This window comes from Podarcis vaucheri, assembly GCF_965113315.1.
Source record: "Podarcis vaucheri genome assembly, chromosome: 10".
NCBI classification, from domain to species: Eukaryota; Metazoa; Chordata; class Lepidosauria; order Squamata; family Lacertidae; genus Podarcis; species Podarcis vaucheri.
Window position 1 is genome coordinate 20,156,838 of NC_138748.1, and position 18,442 is coordinate 20,175,279.

At 47.8% G+C, this 18,442-nt stretch overlaps 2 protein-coding genes across 3 annotated transcripts in view; both read right to left on the bottom strand.

The window, feature by feature from the left end:
* CAV1 (caveolin 1) overlaps nucleotides 1-1,742 on the bottom strand; it is a 32,069-nt gene extending 30,327 nt beyond the window's left edge. The window contains exon 1 of one of the 2 annotated variants that reach the window (XM_082239900.1): nucleotides 1,333-1,742. In XM_082239900.1, the coding sequence (XP_082096026.1) occupies nucleotides 1,333-1,362 (30 nt within the window). In that variant the 5' untranslated portion in view covers nucleotides 1,363-1,742. Of the gene's footprint in view, nucleotides 1-543; nucleotides 704-1,332 lie in introns of those variants that run through there. The other variant, XM_082239901.1, reaches the window with a different exon arrangement.
* A 4,943-nt stretch (nucleotides 1,743-6,685) lies between these two features.
* CAV2 (caveolin 2) lies at nucleotides 6,686-15,103 on the bottom strand. The gene is made up of 3 exons (XM_082240207.1): nucleotides 14,865-15,103; nucleotides 14,138-14,325; nucleotides 6,686-9,043 (listed from the first exon to the last, which is right to left on the bottom strand). The coding sequence occupies exons 1-3, from the start codon at nucleotides 15,012-15,014 to the stop codon at nucleotides 8,893-8,895; spliced, it is 489 nt and encodes a 162-aa protein (XP_082096333.1). The 5' UTR covers nucleotides 15,015-15,103; the 3' UTR covers nucleotides 6,686-8,892.
* Nucleotides 15,104-18,442: the final 3,339 nt, after the last annotated feature.

The following is an 18,442-nucleotide window of genomic DNA, read 5'->3' on the forward strand; positions in this document are numbered from 1 at the left end:
AGTGTTAGTACGGGGCTCTAAAAGTCCCTCTAATCGTGCCTCCCTGGAATGCCACCCATTCAAAGAGTCGCTTGCTTGACAGCCGTCCCTCACTCCGCTTCCTCCTTTTTAAAAAATAAAAAAAAATAAAAGGACCTTTCTAAAGTTAAGGCGAAAGAGTGCTGTCCCAACCTGACCCACAGCAACCCACAGATTTCTCGAAACCCATTCAAATCTGAATGCTCTTGGCGCAAGTCGGTTGGGTTGCGCCGTCGCCCGAAGACGAGCCGCTTTCGTTTTCAGAAAATCCAAACTCCACGCCACTCTCCAGACCAGCAAACTGCAGCTCCCCTTAAGAAGAAATGCCTTTTGCACACTCGTTACAAGTTTAGCTTTGGAGACGCTCTCCAGTAGATTCCCTCTCCAGCCTTGTGAGAATTAACCGAGACCGGGGTGGAGTGGCGGGGAGTGAGAGAGAAACCCCAGTCCTTTCTTTGCACTGGGCAGTGACAGAGAACATATTTGCAAAACACCCCCCCCCCAGTAAAAAAACCAACAACTTACTCTAGAGTTTTCCCTAAGCCTGGGTGGGCGCCACTACAGCCTTGGAAATGCTGCGGGGGAAGCGGTTTAAGCAGGAAGGCTCTCTCTGGGAGCGAAGGGCGCACGGAGGGAGGCGGGGGGGGGGAGAGAGAAAAAACAAGTGCCCGTCCAGGAGATCAGATTACAGGGACGCGGACTTATAAAAAATATTGGGGGGGCCGGGAAAGCTCGCGAAATGCAAATAAGCTCATGAATATGCAAATAAGCTCATGAATATGCAAATAAAGTGGCGCCGCCCCCTCATGAGCGAATAGGAGAGAGCGTGCTGCTGCCTATTTATCAGCTCCGGAACAGCTGATATGCGGGAAACCTGGGGCTAGAGGCAGGAGCCCCCGCCCCCGGGGATTCCCTAATCTCGCGGGGGACGGCCGGGGCTCTCCGGCTAGGGCGCGCGGCTGGCTGGCTGGCGAGGGAGCAGGTGGGGAGGAGGCGGGGGACGGCGGCGGCGCCCGAGATTATTGGGGGGGCTGAGCCCCCCCAAAAAATTTTTTGAGGGGGCTCAAGCCCCCTCAAGCCCCATGGAGTCGGCGCCTATGTCAGATTACCAACACAACACAGACAAATAACCCCCGATTGCCCTGAAAACAGGCTTTGCAGTTCCAGCTCTGGAAAGGGCTCCGCCGTGGAGAGCAGGGAGATAAGGGACGAGCCAAGAGCACTCAAGAGATGGCTGGCGCAAGCAGGTACTCTGTGCCAGGAACGCAAAGCAGCTTCGCGAAAAGAATGAAACAATGCAAAAGCATGCCCTACCTCGGAGTCTACGTATTTGCTCCCAGACATGCTGTCCTGGGCTTGCTCGAGGCTTTGCGGAGGGCGTTACTGACCGGTAATTTAAAAGATCCGACGAAGGAAGATCCGAAAGAAAAAAAAACCCTACAGCGCACGCACACACACCACAACCGCCCCCCCCCCAACAACGCACACAAACAGAAGACTGCCGAGTGGGCGGTATCTCTAAGTTAGAGTCCTGGCTGGGCGCCAGGGGTTTGTTCTCCCCGCTGCAGCTCTAGACTTGGAGGACAGGGCTGGTAGATCTCGGCACATCCCCAAGGCTCGAGGAGCAGCGCGGAGTTGGAAAGGGTAAAATCCACACAAACAGGAGGCGCGCTCTGCGCTCTGCTGCTAATTTCCCTCTTTTTGGAAAAGCCTCAGGCGATGCTGGTTTCCTTGCCAGTTGCAGCGACCGTAAAAGAACACACACGTGCAGGGACGCGGACTTATAAAAAATATTGGGGGGGCCGGGAAAGCTCGCGAAATGCAAATAAGCTCATGAATATGCAAATAAGCTCATGAATATGCAAATAAAGTGGCGCCGCCCCCTCATGAGCGAATAGGAGAGAGCGTGCTGCTGCCTATTTATCAGCTCCGGAACAGCTGATATGCGGGAAACCTGGGGCTAGAGGCAGGAGCCCCCGCCCCCGGGGATTCCCTAATCTCGCGGGGGACGGCCGGGGCTCTCCGGCTAGGGCGCGCGGCTGGCTGGCTGGCGAGGGAGCAGGTGGGGAGGAGGCGGGGGACGGCGGCGGCGCCCGAGATTATTGGGGGGGCTGAGCCCCCCCAAAAAATTTTTTGAGGGGGCTCAAGCCCCCTCAAGCCCCATGGAGTCGGCGCCTATGCACACGTGCACGCTTATTCCCTGAGTTATCCGAGGGCAAGCGGTTAGTGTCTGGTTAAAGAAAACGGACGCCGTGTTGACTTTGCGCGTCCGGGTTTTTTGGTTTGGAGAAAGAAGAAGGGCCTTTCCCGCTTCCTTCCAATCGCCGCCTCCCCGTGTCTTCCGTGGCTTCCCCATGAACACCAGAAGCCTGATTCAGTCAGGGTTTATGAGCGATCACGAGGATCCTTGGTGCTTCTGCCATGGAAATAAGGAATAATATAATACATGTGGATTCATGGGGCTTTCTTTTACATTCACCCGAAGTAACAGTTTCAAAAGCTTTTTTCTTCCATGCAGCAGCTTTTGCCTCCGAAGTTTGGAGTCATCTGTAGGTGGGTGACAAAAGGAAAAAAGCATGCCAATAAACAGCCTCCAGATTATGTGTGCCCAATTATTATTATTATTATTATTATTATTATTATTATTATTATTAATACTGATGCTGATGCAAACATATCGGCAGTGCCAGGATAAAAAAGAAGTTTTACTAGGATGGATTGTATTTGTCGGTAATTATAATAAAACCAGGAACAAGGCTTGGGCTTTTACAATGTACATGAAGGGCCAAGTCCTGTCCCTTGTTTTGCCAAAATTACATTGTACATTCTAGGAAAGTTGATGGAGGTGAACCACACACACACACACACACACCCCTGCGAGCTATTTTCCTTGTGTTGGAATCATGGAATCCAGGGTGTGGCTGCTGGTTGTGTCTGGGAGAAAGAGAGTCGAAAAGGTAGCCTGAAGAAGAATGATGCTGCAAAAACTCCTGTTATTTTATATTTCCATCTTGTTGGTTCAGTGTTCCATACTTTAAAGGCCGCTCCCTTTTCTGTGTCCCACTGAGATCTTTCAGACTCACTGCAGATAGTTTAGTGTTGAGAATGAACAGAGTGAGTGGATACAGATGTAGATACAGACACAGAGGCCCATTATCATCTGGTAACTTACCATGGTGTACATCTCATTTGGTATACTGGTTATTTAAGCCCCAGCAGCAGATGTCAAAACAGCCCTTTGGTGACCTTCCTACCCTAAGGTTACCAGATATCCCCGTTTCCCGGGGACAGTCCCTGGATTTACACATCAGTCCCCATACAAAATCCATTCAAGTTGAAAAGTGTCCCCGGATTCATTGAAAAAATCTGGTAACCTTATTCTACCCTATGGTAGCTTGGTCACCTCTGTCATCCTTCCAAGTGCAAAGGAATTAATTTTGCCACTCATAAAATGCCAATGTACGGTAATAGAAATAGCCATTTCTAGTAAAGGGTAAAGGGACCCCTGACTATTAGGTCCAATCGTGGCCAACTCTGGGGTTGCGGCGCTCATCTCGCTTTATTGGCCGAGGGAGCCGACGTACAGCTTCCGGGTCATGTGGCCAGCATGACTAAGCCACTTCTGGTGAACCAGAGCAGTGCACAGAAACGCCGTTTACCTTCCCGCTGGAGTGGTACCTATTTATCTACTTGCACTTTGACATGCTTTCAAACTGCTAGGTTGGCAGGAACAGGGACCGAGCAACGGGAACTCAACCCGTCGCGAGGATTCGAGTCCTAGGCTCTGTGGTTTAACCCAAAGCGCCATCCGCATCCCTTAGCCATTTCTACCCCACCCTTAAAACTTTCCTAAATGCAACTTACCACACAAAATATTGTTGCCTGTGTGTTGTTTGGCTGAGTTCAGATTTTATATTTTGCAACAGGATTGTGGGCCAGAGATCAAATGGCTGTACTGTACTGCTGTTGGCAGTTTCATTTATCTTTCAGGACAGGCCATATCTCTTGTTTCATCACTGCCTGGTGCGGAGTGATGAAACAGCCAAAACACGGTCACATCTTCCACTCTTGTTCGTGCCAGCCAGGGCAGAAGACAACAGGGAGAGGCAAACTGCTGCATCAATCTGTAGAGGGAACACGAATCAGGCCCCAATCAGGCCTGATGCCATCAAGCGACAGCAGTGGGGCTGGTTTAGCATTCAGTGGATCCCAGGCATGTTCAGACCATCTCCATGGAATGCCCTATTTGGGGGCTTCCTGTGAGCTAACGCTAGCAGGGATCCTCCTGCCTGCCTGTTGGTCAGGTGGAATTAGATGCTCCACATTAGTGGAGGACACTAGCATCCCTTTTTGGGGTGGAGCTGAGCAGAGGGACACTCCCCTCAATTCAATACCCACCAAGCCCTGTTGTAAAGGGTGTTGCAACCTAGATTGTGAATTTTTGATGTCTTTATATTTGTACCATGGTGTTTTTTTTTTGGGGGGGGATACATTTTCGATAGGCAGTTAAGGAGTGCCTTAAATAAATAAAAATGCAACAAAGCATAAGCATACAAAGCAAAATTGAACATAGCAAAGTATAGGAGGCTGTGTGCCCTACTTTACAGAGGACCGTTTTCGATCTGACAGTGTCTTCTGTTAGAAGGGCTGTCTGGTCTGCACCCAGTTCAAATATAAAGAACCACATGCAGGAAGAGCAAGTTGTTCATCAACCGTTAGCTGCTGAAGAGCAGACAGGGCAGAAACACAAGACCACAGTATTCCCCACCCTGGTGAGATGTACTGAATTTCCATGTAAACGACGGCAACTATTTCTAAAATGGCATCTATGCATATCAATTAGCACATGCAAATCTTAGGCAAATCTGTGCCCCCTTTGTCTCATTGTTTGGTGACGTGGCTCTTCTGTTTTGGGGGTGCTTATGTGGTCAGTCTAGGCAGTCTATTTAAAAGGCAGCATAAAATCTCAGCAGAGATTAAAAACCTCCCACATACCGTATTTTTCGCCCTATAGGATGCACCGTCCCATAAAGTGCACCTAGTTTTTTGGGGGGAAATAAAGGGGAAAAAATTATTTCCCCCCCCCAGGCACGGGGCTGGGGCGGGGGAGGCCCGAGCTTCCCCCACCCCAGCCCCCAAACAGGCAGCTCTCTGCAAGCCGTGGGAGCCCAGCGCTGAATCCCGCTGCCTGCGGAGAGGTCCGCAAAGCCTGGACGCGCTGATCTCAGCGTGTGCAGGCTTCGGCATGCCGGCAACTCTCCGCAAGCAGCGGGAACGCTCCCGCTGCTTGCGGAGAGGTCTGTGAAGCCTGGACGCGCTGATCCCAGCGCATGCAGGCTTCGGCATGCCGGCAACTCTCCGCAAGCAGCGGGAGCGCTCCCGCTGCTTGCGGAGAGGTCCGCGAAGCCTGGAGAGCGAGAAGGGTCGGTGCGCACCGACCCCTCTTGCTCTCCAGGCTTCAGCGAAAGCCTGCATTCGCCCCATAGGACGCACACACATTTCCCCTTCATTTTTGGAGGGGAAAAAGTGCGTCCTATAGGGCGAAAAATACGGTAAATGGGCCTGGAAGGACAAAACTGGCTTCACATGGCAGCAAAATGTAGGTGCCAAGCAAGCCCCATCCATGGGGTGAGCAGTCCATGTATGCTTTAGGTCCCTTCCAACTCTACAATTCTATTATTCTAAGAACCTTTTCTCTGGTAAGCTCCTGTTACAACTCAGAAGGCGGAGACACTCAAAGGAGGGCATCTGTTCAAGATCTCACTGTACAAGCAGGCAGATGTGGAGACAGGCAGCCTAGTCCCAAGCCTAGTCCCAAACTGTGATGGGCTTTATAGCTTGGAAGTCTCCATAAGCACCTGGTTGGTCACTGAGAACAGGATACAGGACCAGCTGGGCTTCTGGGCTGACCGAGCAAGGCTCTTTGTACATTTTCACGTTTTAAGGTTGAATTTTGCCTGGAAATTCGAGAACAAGGGTGTGAAAAATAGTCAGGCAGTAGCTCTGCTCTGGAAATATTTATGGTTGCTAAAATACACTTGATAATTTGGAATGTGTGTGCAAACCCCGTTAAATTGTTTTTATATGAACTGTTTAGACATTTCTATTTTTTAAAGCAATTTAATAAATAAATTATATGGAACCGGACACAGGCGTAGGACTGCAATTGGGAAGCCCAATCCCAGGCATGCTTACTTCAAGCCAAATCCCACTGTGTTAAATGAGACTTACTGGCAGGTAGATGCACACGGTGGTGCAGCCCTAGTTTAGACCAAGGAGAAGAACTCAAAGTGTTTACTTTTAATGGGGGGGGGGGATGTCTTCCGGTAGTAGCACCTTTGTCTTTTAGAACACCAAATAAATTTTAGTCTACTATTTTGTGCTTATATATATTATTCATACAACATCAGTTTAGTTCAAAGTAAGTACAATTTGCTTGGGTCAGGGCATGCATATAAAACTATTTATTGAAGCTGCATTAAATGCATGGAAAATAACCTTTGTTATTAGGGTTTCAAGTAACATGGCTGAGAGTCAATAAGCCTGGGGACAGCAAAGATTTGAGAACAGAATTTTTAAATGCACCTCTTTTCTTCCGCAAGAGAACATGTTTATCATGTGAATTATTAAACAGTGTTGCTGCTAAACAACAAAGGCAGAAAAGCTCAAATGTTCAACATACCATTTTAATAAAAATACTTTGAAAATACAGAGTCTTTGTTCAGAATCTTTGGCATAGCTTAGAACACAGCATTTAGGTCTCGAAGTGGAATCATACAGAGTATTTGGTGTATTTATGAATTGCATATCAGAATTTTCAGTGATTTTCATTTCAGTTCAAAACCTAGACAACAAACCCCACTCATTTAAAAGGTTATTGGCCTCCCTCTAGAGATTCTCAGGCACCCAAAATTATTTCATGCTAGTATCTCCATGCACAGAAACTGCACAAGTGGGGAACATAGGCCATATATCTACAACCACACACAGCCCTCTTTGGAAAGAAATCTGGGGAGATCAGAAGCAGAGAATACCCACTTCCATGTGGAATGCTCTACTACTGTCTCAGGCACAACAGGATTCTGCTTCAGGTTCTTGTGGAGAAGGCAGTTCAGTAGCTCCTCCCTTCAAGAAACCTTTGTGGACTTGTATGCATGGCACTTACAGAGTGATGAGCAGGTGATTGGCTGAAGCATCCTGCTTCTTTAAAATAAAAGCTTGGCAAGAATATGGAGACCGTAAAAATAAGACTTCAAGGCAATTCGTTACATACCATTTACATAAAAACACAATATGTACAGCAAAAGAGTTTCATTAAATAAAAGCATCAAGATTTTCTACCCAAGTTAACACCTTGTTTCAAACAGTTACCGTAATTTTGAAGTAACCTTTCTCCCTTCCTTTTGATTCTTACGGGTTTGCATAGTAGGCAAGTACTTAATTCCCTTATGCAACAGTATTGTATAAATCTGTGCACACAATTCTGTGGATCCTGAACTGTGTCCACATCTACAGAAGAAACTCATAAAATCCCAAGAGTTACACTATGATCAAGAAAATGCCACATAAATGTAACTCACCACCCCGAGGCAATAAGAAGGCAATCTTCAGCAAAGCCCTTTAGGGGTGGTGTGATTTGTTACCCCAGTTGAGAACCCCATATCCCACGTATGCAAAATATAGAGCTCTGTATGAGCTTCTCAATTCACTGGGTCGAAAGGGAGCAGTTGCCTGCATTCCTCCATGGGCATCTTGGAACATGGTTGAGCACCATGTTGTCAGGGGTTCCAGTGTCTGAACTGGGATTCTCATTATTTGAGTCTGAGATTAGTCTGAGACTAATGAACTCCTAAGGAATAGGTCTTCAGACATCCAATGGTTTTCTTTAAGCATGGAAAGGAGGAGTGAAGTGCAGCATTGATCCCTGCATTTGGCAATGCTTATGAGTTGCTATAAACATTAGCCGAGGCCCTTGCCTGACCAATATGGATTCCCTACCTGCTGCTTTTGAGACTCCAACTATGGCCCAAGTCCCTAGATCCCATTAATGACCAAGGGCACCCAGACGGACTCAATCTGGCCTTGAGCTTAGTGCACTGGAAGCCACTGGATCTGAGAGACTACAAGTATTGCTGGTAGGTTTATGCCAAGTAGACTTGATTGATTCTAGAACATGTTTGCAGAACCCGTGGTCCTCCAGACAGTGCTGGACTTCATCAGTCCCAACTAGAATGACCAATGGTCAGAGATGATGGGAGCTGTAGATTAGTGCAGCAACAGCTGGAGGGACAAATGTTCCTTACCTTTGTTTATAGGGTGCTAGCTGTTGCTGAAAGAGAAGACTTAAATTAGGATTCGGATGAAGATTCCCCCCCCCCCAGGAGTAACAAACAATATTCTGAATACATTTAGAATTCTGAGAGTGAGCTGTATAGTAAAACATGCATAAAATAGGCCGGGTATTAGCTGTCAAAGAAATTGGGTAATACAATAGATACCGTTTTAGTTGATACAGTGCACAGTGACTTCTTGTAGTTAGGATTCATTGTAGTAATACATGTCTGGGCAGGCATATGTGATGTGGTCATGTAAGTCCCCATGACACATCTGTGGGGACCAGACAATGATAGTACCATTAAAATAAAGTGATGCCAAATGCAGCCTGTTATTTTTCATTTAGAAAATGGAATCATTTTTTCTTAACAATTTTTCCCCATTCCCAAAGCAAGCTTTGTTTCCAGAAAAGTGCAACCCTGACGGAAGAAGAGGTAAAAAAAAAAAGTCAGCCATTTAAACAGTAGTAATTTGGAACGAATTATTCAGCAAGGAGGTTTAACATTGTTTAAGACTAGAGTAGCGTTAGTTCCCAGATGTTCACTCTTGGACAAGGCGTATGTCGACTGATGCAAAGCACCTTCCTACGCTGTGATATAGCGGTGCAATGAAAACATCTGTCACGCTCTTCCATACAGCTTGCACAGAGGGCAAAGCCATAAGGCAGGACTTTGTGAAGGGAACCACAATCCTAGAAAAGAGAAAAGAGAAAGTTTAAATGAACGACACTTTCTGAAACACCAGCCATTAAGTTCTACTATTCTCATGGTTTGTTAAATAATAAAAAATAGAATTATTGTTATTATGCACAAAATTGATCCAACACGTTTGCTCAGAGTATGGTTTGAGAAATCCTGGGTATGGCTGAATTCTAGCACTCCAACACAAAGCTGGATTTACAGAGAAATCCACAAAAAGACAAATGCCTACAATATCTTCATAGCCCCCAAATTTCCGCTTTGCAGTTGCTTGCTACCGTTGTTTACTCAGAAGTAACGCATAGGCAACACATAGGCAAATACTCATGCAGGACATGTAATGTGCTTCTTGACATTTCTTCCTTGATTTAAGTCTACGGCCAAAAGGAAAGGAGAAAGATCCATTCAAAGCAACAGAGGAATGTGGAGAGGCAACCTTCCTTTTAACAAGCCTGCAAACAGCTCACTCAACTGGTGGTTGGTACTGGCACAGATTCAGATTGTTCTTTCATACCTAACAGATAGTGTAACTATGGCCACCAATGTAACTAAACCTGCCAGAGGGGAAAGGTTCAAGGAATGCTAAAACAGTAACAGTAGCACTTAATTATTATTTTTTTAAAGCATGCTATTGTATCCTTCCCCCAAAACAAAACCGTAATTCTGTTCCCAATGTAACAAGGCTTGTCTGTGGATGGGGAGAGGTGCAAAATTTAGACCACAGAGAGGTAAAACATCCTGCCCTCCAACGTGGGTCTGCAACTCAACTGCTTCTCTAGTCACAGAGAGTTCTGGGTGCTGAAGGAATGCGAGGTCAAGCTCTTGTGCAAATTTTTGGCATGCTAACACTGCAACAACTCCTCTCTCTTGGCACTTCAGCAATGCTTCCTAAAGGAGGGTTTCCAAAACGCTTCTCCACACAGGAGAATGTTGTTCCTCCCAACGTACATCGTTCTGAGGCAGGTTAATAACAGGGTCTCGCTTTTCCAGGCCGAAGAAACAAAATATTGTGGCTGGAATTAACTGCCTCTTGTGGAACTGGCCAAGCCCAGGGTATCTAGCAATCTCCCCCACAGTGGAGTTGCTTTGGCTCTTTCCCAAAGGGCACTGGGAGTGTTCGAGAGGAATTCACTACCCTGCCCTCAAAACAAGCAAGAATTACATGCTCCCAAACCAAAGGGATTCCACAGGAAAAAAGAACAATGGCCCAACATTTCCACCCACCTGACTCCACCTTTAGGATTTTTTTTATATTTTTTTTACAAGCACAGCTGAAATGAGAGTACATTCTTCAGGGGCGTTGTAGGGTGAGAACCAGGAAGACATTAAGTGACATTGTTATGAAAAAAATAATAAATTGATCTAAGTCTTTTCTCTTTTAGCTTTTCAGATGTTTGAATTGTATATCAAATGCACCAAAGAACCCCAATCAAATGTATTCCAATTTGCCTGTGTATCCAAGTCATCTTCAGAAGCTTTTGTCCTAGTGTTCCCACATCTGGTGGCAACCACAGACAGAGCCTTCTCGGTAGTGGCCCCTCCACTTGTGGAATTTCCTCCTTAGGGAGGCCTTGCTGGCACCAACCTCATTTTGGCACCAGGCAAGGATTCTTCCAGGGCGCTTCAAGCCTGTTGCTATTTGGGAACAGGAGTCAATCGCATACCAGCAAATTTGGGTTGCACAACGATAGTTGATTGGCAGGCCTTGTGCAATACACCTGCTTCCCCAGAAGATCAGACTTTTTGCAATAAGGAAAGTGACGGGAACACACCCTGGAAAGTGTGGGGTAACATCCCCTCAAGCAAATCAGCACATCAGTAAATAGCCACCATTCTCAAATCAGGATGATTGATCCATTCACAAGCCACCTGAAAGGTTTTTCAATGTATTTTAAGGTGTTTAACAATAAAATGAAATAATGCTTGTTTAATTTTTGTACTTTGTAATAAAAGCCAAATTTGATCCTGGCAAGCAATTTGGGCCTATTACTAATCACTACATTGAAGCAAACATTTTTTAATAAATTGCTCTCAGCTGATATTAGCCTTCTGTAGTGGTCGGGGGAGGGAATTGCCTCCTGGCCTCACCCTGCACCAATCCACACACACCTCTAGCTCCACATATTAGGCAAAGGTTGAGCCTTGTGTCTTCAGGGCTCCTGATTCTGCAGAGAAGTCCAAGTATGGCCCATACTCCTCCTTCAGAGCATCATCCAACGTGGAGTGGTTGGTGGAAAGAGCAAGCAGCCTCTCATCCACATGTCAGCCCTTGCACAGTTTTTGGGGATCAAAAGAGAAGCAGAAAGCCACTCACCCTAAAACACTGAAACAAATTGTCTGTGACCCTGAGTGCAGCCCAATTTCCTCCCATTTATTGGATGATCCCCCTATTGGATAAACCCAAATTCACAGGGGGGAAGTGTAATCATTGGTGGTGTTTTGAGGGTAATGTCATGGGGATGATGCAAATTAAATGGGAAGATGAATAGCGGCAATCACACAGTAAACTCTGGTGTGGACAAGCCAAGGGTTTCAAGTCCCCTCTTCTCAGCCACCAAGTTCCCTGGGCGACCTTGAGCCAGTCACTGCCTCTCAGCCTAATCTACCTCACTGGGTTGTTGTTAGAATAAAATGGGCAGGGGGAATTTCAAGCATGCAAGTTGGGTTAAACACTGCCATTTGACCAAGGTTGTGTTGACACATTCATCCAAAGTGATTGCCAAACTTCTCCAACATAGTCAATATAGTTGGGTACACAGTTATGGCTGGGTGGGAGGGATGTGACCTTTTGAAATGAAACTGAATAAGATTTCGAATATGCTCTTTTAAAATATTTTGTTTCAATTGTCTCTTCGGTAGCACCAAAGTGATGGGGCATCAGCAATGGCATGGTGCTTCTCTCAAGGGTATAGGTTTTCATTTAGCAAATACTTGGCACAAGCAACAGATGCCCTTTCATATGATTTTGCTCAATGCTTTCATTTCTGATAGTTGTTAACCCTGACCCAAAGCCTCTCCCTTACAAAATACAGACGATACGTGCCTCTGAATTCTTTCTGTCAAATGTTGATTACTGTGAACAAGAGCATCAGTATGAATTTATGAATCTCCCCAGTTGTAATATCGCACTCTTGATTCCTTTCTCAGTGTGGGGAGACACATAAAACAGTGATTGATTTCAAATAGGGTTAGAACTAGAAAATGCAGTCCCAATTATGTGGAGCGGGGGCTGTACTTCAGTGGTAGAGCACACACATTACTTGCAAAAGTCCCCAATGTTCATTTCCAGCTTCTCCAATGAAAGCAGGCCGGGGAATCCTTTGCTACAAAGGGCTGTTGAGCCATGGGAAAAGTCAACCATGGTGGGTGGAGCCATAGCCAAAAGTGGGTGGAGTCAGCAGCATTGCAGCATTGTCTACCTCTCTCTTCCTCTTTTCCCTCTACCCCCCAATCTATCTCTGTGCCACCCCATCTCTTTGAGCTGTGCAAAATTATGGCAAATGCTGCCAGTGGGCCACAGGTTCCCCATTGCAGTGCGAAAGGATCAGGTGGAACATGATGGGATAGAGGGCTGCCTGAGACCCTGGACAGCGGTTGCCAGCCAGAGTAGACAACAGAGGGCTCAATGGGCCGAGCACTTTGATTCAGTGTAATCCCCTTTAATGTGTCCACAAGGTCCATCAAATCAAATCAAAGTAAGAAACGATACATTTCAACGAGCAAATAATCAAGCAAGGAACTAGGTCAGCATGGGACAGGCCACAGCTCAGCCAGAAACCCACAGGATGCTCTCAGTTTTCTTTAGCTATTGTGGTGCTTTTGCAGGTACCAGACACACTGAGTCAGCTCAGGTATCACCCTGCAATGGATGCTGCAAGCTAAAATGGACTCATGGGATCAAGACGGGAAGCACAGCACGAATCTTGAGACAGCAGCTCAAAAATCTGGAATGACAAATACCTAGCACAGAGGTGGTGGGGAACCTCAGATGCAGGAATCTGACACAGCCATGGGTCTCTTCACATGGCACTCAGAACTGAGCATTTTTGCCTGGCTGGAATGTGTCCTGGAACTCTCATAATGCCTGTTCATATGAAGTACTTCCTGTTTCACCTCCTTGTTTTTTCTGGCACTTCAGTTATTGGTGAGACTGGCACAGACACACACTTAAGCTCCCTTGTGCCCACGGCAAGGAGATGTATCAGCGTTCCACCCTCCCTGCCACCCAGAGCAGTGGAGGAGCAGCCCAGGAAGTGTGGGGACAGGTGGGCAGGCTCCTAGCCACTCCAAGCCAGAATGGAGAGGCTGGTGCTCTTAATGTGCATATTACTGCCTCACATATACATATCTATTTGCAGGATTGGGGCTCACATGCATAACAAGCACTGTAGCATCCCAACCTGTCGGGCCTGGTGTCAGAATCAACTTTACCTGACGGCTCCAGGCAAGTTATCTCTTTGCCTCAGAAGCCCATCTGTAAAATGGGAAGAACAGTGACCTTCTTAAGAGAGGTACTGTGATGCAAGGATTAGGCATGTGTGGTAGGATGCAGAATTCCGCTGACACCCCATTATGTGCAAGGACACAGGGCTGGCTCACATGTGCCTGCTCACCACCTGATGGCTGCAGCTGAAACAATCTGTATGTGTGAATGGCCATCAAAGATAGAACATGTCACCCGCTGTCACATCAAAAGCAATGCTTTTTAGTGGGTCAAGTCTGCACATTTCTGCCGTCAGGTGCAGAAATAAAACAATGGGAATGGATGGGCCCGGTCTTACTTCTGAGCAAGGTCAACTCCAATTGTGGTGCAAAGGAAAGGAGGACTTTAAAAATGCAGTCTTTTGCACACATTTAAGTAAGTTCCCATTGGATCCAGAAGCTGTCAGAATGCTACCCAAAACTAACATAAAATAATTAATAGTGGCCCTAAAATTACTAGCTGAAGAGGTGGTGAGGGGTAGGACTCCTAGGAGAAGCATGAAAGATGGCTCCTCATAATTCCCAAAGTCCACCGTGTTATTTCTATATGGCATACAGGGGATAATGTTAAAAATGTCAGCAGACAGAAGAAGTTGGGTTCTTACCAGATGTGCAGACAGCTGAGCACAGCAAAGAGGATCCCTGCCACAAAGGCCAAGGGGACCGCAAGGAAGAGCGTCAGGATCTTATAGATCAGGTATTTGCTGAGCTCGAAGAGTGCGTGGCTGCAGATCCAGACTTTGTCGAAGGAGTGCGTGGACGCCGGCTCCGCAATCACATCCGCAAATCCCAGCTGGAACGAGAGACACAACAAGCAAGCAGCGACATAAGCCTCTGTTTGGAAACGCAACGAGGACAGTTATGCAAAGGGAGGGGGAGACGAGTGGGCAGCCAACACAAAGCTAAACTGCTGCTTTTGTTACAGTTCTGAAAGAATCCTGCTGAATCAAACAGGCACACGCTTTCGACTCAAATGTTCTGAAATGGATCTAGGTTGTTTTTTTTTTAATGCACCGCAGAGAACGTGGAAATGCAATTCCGATCCATTTTAAGTCGATCGGCACAAGTACCAACGAATAATAATAGTAGTAGTAGTAATACGACCACCACAAGACATGCTACCCCTCCAACCTCCGGAAAGAGAAAATAAAAAATACGGTGACTTGTAACTCTTTGGCTGGGTTGAAATCGCCTTAAATGGAATCAACAGTCCACGACCCAGGGACGGAGCCCCGATCGCTGCAATGCAAAGCAGCGGCAGAAACAGGTGGAGGAGGGACACGGTAACGTGTGGATGCGGCACGCAAACCCGAGTCAGGCGGCCTCGCTCACCTTCAGATGCGTGTTAATCCCGCGCGGGTCCCTGTCCGGGGTTTTCTCCAGGCTCTTCTCCGCGTCCGACAGAGCGGGGCTGCTGCTTCGGTTGAAGCCGTATTCATCCATGAAGATCTTGGTGTCCGCTTTCTCTTTCTCCAGCCCCATCGTCGCTGGGGCAGCCTGGGTCCCGAAGGTCTTCCTGGGCTGCGGCTGGGGAGCTCCCCCCTCCTCCCCACCTCTCCACGTCCCCCTCTTTCCCCCACCCTTAGGTGCTCGTGGATCGCGTCGCTGGGTGGCGTGGGCAAAAGCCCGAGACCACGCCCCGGAGAAGCCCACGGCAAGCTGCGCCGCCGCTCCCGTAAGCCACCAGCGAGGCTGGAGTGGGAAAAAAAAAGCAGCGCTTAGCGGCAGACACTGGAAAGCGGCCGATGGTGCCCGCCTGGCTCCCGCGCATGCTCAGACCCGACGCTCTCCTCTGAGGCAACATTTGGGAGAAGCCAGGAGGCCACCTCCAGCGACCTTTCCCGGGGCCTCGTTTGCAAAGGGAGACTTGGGCAGCGCTAAAGGGGCGACTGCGCGCGCTCTTTCGCCTCCCGCCAAAAGCAGAGCCCCTCTTTTCATCGCTGGACCCCTGTGGTTACCCCCGAGGGAAAGCACATTTATTTTTCGCAGACAAGTTAGACACACACGGGGAATTTTAAACCAGGCTGAAATATTAAGCAATGCTTCTTTTGACGTTAACTCCATCAGAATCAATGGGGCTTACCTCAGAGAAAATGTGGGGTTTTTTGGTGTGTGTGTGTGTCACACACCCCATGTCACCACTGGAGGTAGTGGGGGCAGTGACGGCAACGTCCAGCATTTTTCAAAGGTACTGGTCAATCGGGTGCATTGCAGACTGGCATTTCACCTGGGCCAGCCCAGCGCCATTTTTCTAGAAAAAGAGAACTCACCATGAACACCTCCTTTGTTCTCTTATAATGGCAATGGCGCCCACCTGAGAGGTGCCGGGACTGAGCTCTGGCAAGCTGAAAAAAACAAAGCCCTGCACCTGGCCATGGGTCGGAAACAGCTTTGGTCACTCTGGTGGAAGACATAAGGCAGGGAAATAGAGGGAGCAGAGTGCCAACTCTGTTGCTTTTTCTGGACATCTCAGCACTTCCCTCTGACCGGTGTAAGCTGTCAGTGTGTAAGTCTAGCTTGGGAGGAGAGCTATGGCAGGTTGAGATGATGGTACCAAGTCAGGTAAAAGGTAAAGGTAAAGGACCCCTGGACAGTTCAGTCAAATGGGTTGTGGCGCTCATCTCACTTTCAAGCCGAAGGAGCCAGCGTTTGTCCACTGACAGCTTTCCAGGCCATGTGGCCAGCAGGACTAAACTGCTTCTGGCACAACGGAACACCGTGACGGAAGCAAGAGCGCACGGAAACTCCGTTTACCTTCCCACTGCAGCGGTACCTATTTATCTACTTGCACAGGTGTGCTTTCAAACTGCTAGGTTGGCTGGAGCTGGGTCAGAGCAATGGGAGCTCACCTCGTTGCACAGATTCGAACTGCCAACCTTCTGATCTGCAAACCCAAGAGGCTCAGTGGCTTAGACCACAGCGCCACCCACTCCCAAGTCAAAGTACCAAGTCAAAGTCCTGCCCATGGCAGTAATCGTTAGCTGCAAGCAAAGTTTCATAACAATAGCCAGGTTTGCCATAACTCAGGCCAATGCGTAGTTCCTTTTCTAGTCTATAGCCCCGCAAGATTAAAATTCTGGAATACCTTGAGCTTGTTTGGAGGTTCTAGCAGGGGAGCGCAGCTATCGTATACCCTTGACCGAAGAACGGTACACTCCTTCTATCTGGGATGGTCGTCCTCTTCCACCGAGCGCGCAGCTTCGGGAGGGACGCACATGGAGCGGTGAGGGAGGAAGGGGACACCCGCCTAGCCAGCCAGATCAGCCGAATCAACCCTGGCGATCAATGGGGTGACAGATGTCGCAGCCAGATCGCCCTCACAGCCAACCGCTGCCTTCTTACATATACTTCAAGTCACTTATATGTTACTTTTTCTTTTATGGTTTTATCTGTACAATGCCTAATAAAGGTTTGATTTCACATTTCACACAAATTCTGGAATACTAGGCTAATAATAATAATAATAATCTGCAAAAAGGGTATTCCCTTGTGCATGGTCATAACTCAAACATTTACTGGCTGAAGGAACAGGTGACTACATGTCTACAGCCATGGTACTTTTCTCAATTTGGACACAACCCACTATGACTATGGAAAAGAAAACCTTACACCCACTCTCTAATTGTGGCAATGTGTGACCAAAGATGCAGATAATCAGCTACAGATTCACTCTTAAAAATGTTGGATTAAACAGCAGCTGTACCACTACACCTGGTAAGTACAACAGCACCCAAAACTCATGTGTGGGAACAAGGGGTCGGCTGTAGTGGTTTTACAGAATTTTTAAATCTATGCTTTTCTGTGACAAGATCTTATGATCCTGAAAGGCAGCACCAAAATCATTTAAACAAAATAAATAACTTCCATGGACTAAAGCCCACAGCATCAGATGCACGACATGTTATTCTTCATTGGCTCACGGGAAAAGAAACTGAAAAAGAGTGTCAGGGGAGTGTAAATGCTTCTTATCACATATATACAGTGGACGCTCGGGTTGCGAACATGATCCGTGCAGGAGGCACATTCGCAACCTGCAGCACAGCGCCTGGCACGCACGGGTCACGATTCGGCACTTCTGCGCATGCTCAAAGCGCGATTTAGCACTTTTGCGCATGCACGAGCGCCAAAACCTGGAAGTAACCCATTCCAGTACTTCCGGGTTCGGCGCGGTGTGCATCCCGAAAACGTGCAACCTGAAGCGTCTGTAACCCGAGGTATGACTGTATTAGTAAATGCTGTAAGGAAAACACTCTAAATGTGCTCAGAGGCACTCTTATTATTTCTTAGGTTCGAGGCTGAGCTGCGGCACTGAAAACAGGCCCAGCAGCTTACCTTTGGCAGACTCCAGCTCATATGAAGCCCTGCACTTACCAGTGGCATAGCTAGCTGCTCAGGTGCCTAGTGCGATGTGCGTGTCCTGCAGCCGGGGGCAGAGCGAGCCGCCCATGGGGGCGGGGTGAGCCAAGGCAGGGCACACTGCGTGGAGCCCCTCTGCAGCCTCCCCTTCAGCTGTAGGGTGGCTGAGGCGGTGGGCAGACGCAAACCCCGTGCTGCTTGAAAAAGCAGCGCGGAGCTTGCAGGCTGTCTGCCCACTGCCTCCCCCTCAGGAGGAACACATGGCTCAGGCACACTGCAGGCACCCAGTGCCCCCCCCGCCTCACCTAGCTACCAGTGGCATAGGAATGGGGGTGTGCTGAGTGTAGGAGTTATTTTTTAAAAAACAAGTGTCGTCAGCCCATTTTTTTTAATTTTATTTTAAAAACACATATTTTTGCCATTTTGTCACCCCCCCCTCAGCGCTGACACCTGGGCTGACCCGCACCCACCGCACCCCCCCTTCCTACGCCACTGGCACCTACTTGAAAGTGAGTGGCAACAAATCTTTGTATGAATTTACTTTTAAGAAGTAA

Excerpts from the sequence above, each read along its gene's own strand:
- CAV2 (XM_082240207.1), bottom strand. The coding sequence starts at position 15,014 with ATGGGGCTGGAGAAAGAGAAAGCGGACACCAAGATCTTCATGGATGAA. Across the intron at positions 14,326-14,864 it reads GGATTAACACGCATCTGAAG|CTGGGATTTGCGGATGTGAT; the intron begins GTGAGCGAGGCC and ends CTCTCGTTCCAG. Across the intron at positions 9,044-14,137 it reads CTCAGCTGTCTGCACATCTG|GATTGTGGTTCCCTTCACAA; the intron begins GTAAGAACCCAA and ends TCTCTTTTCTAG.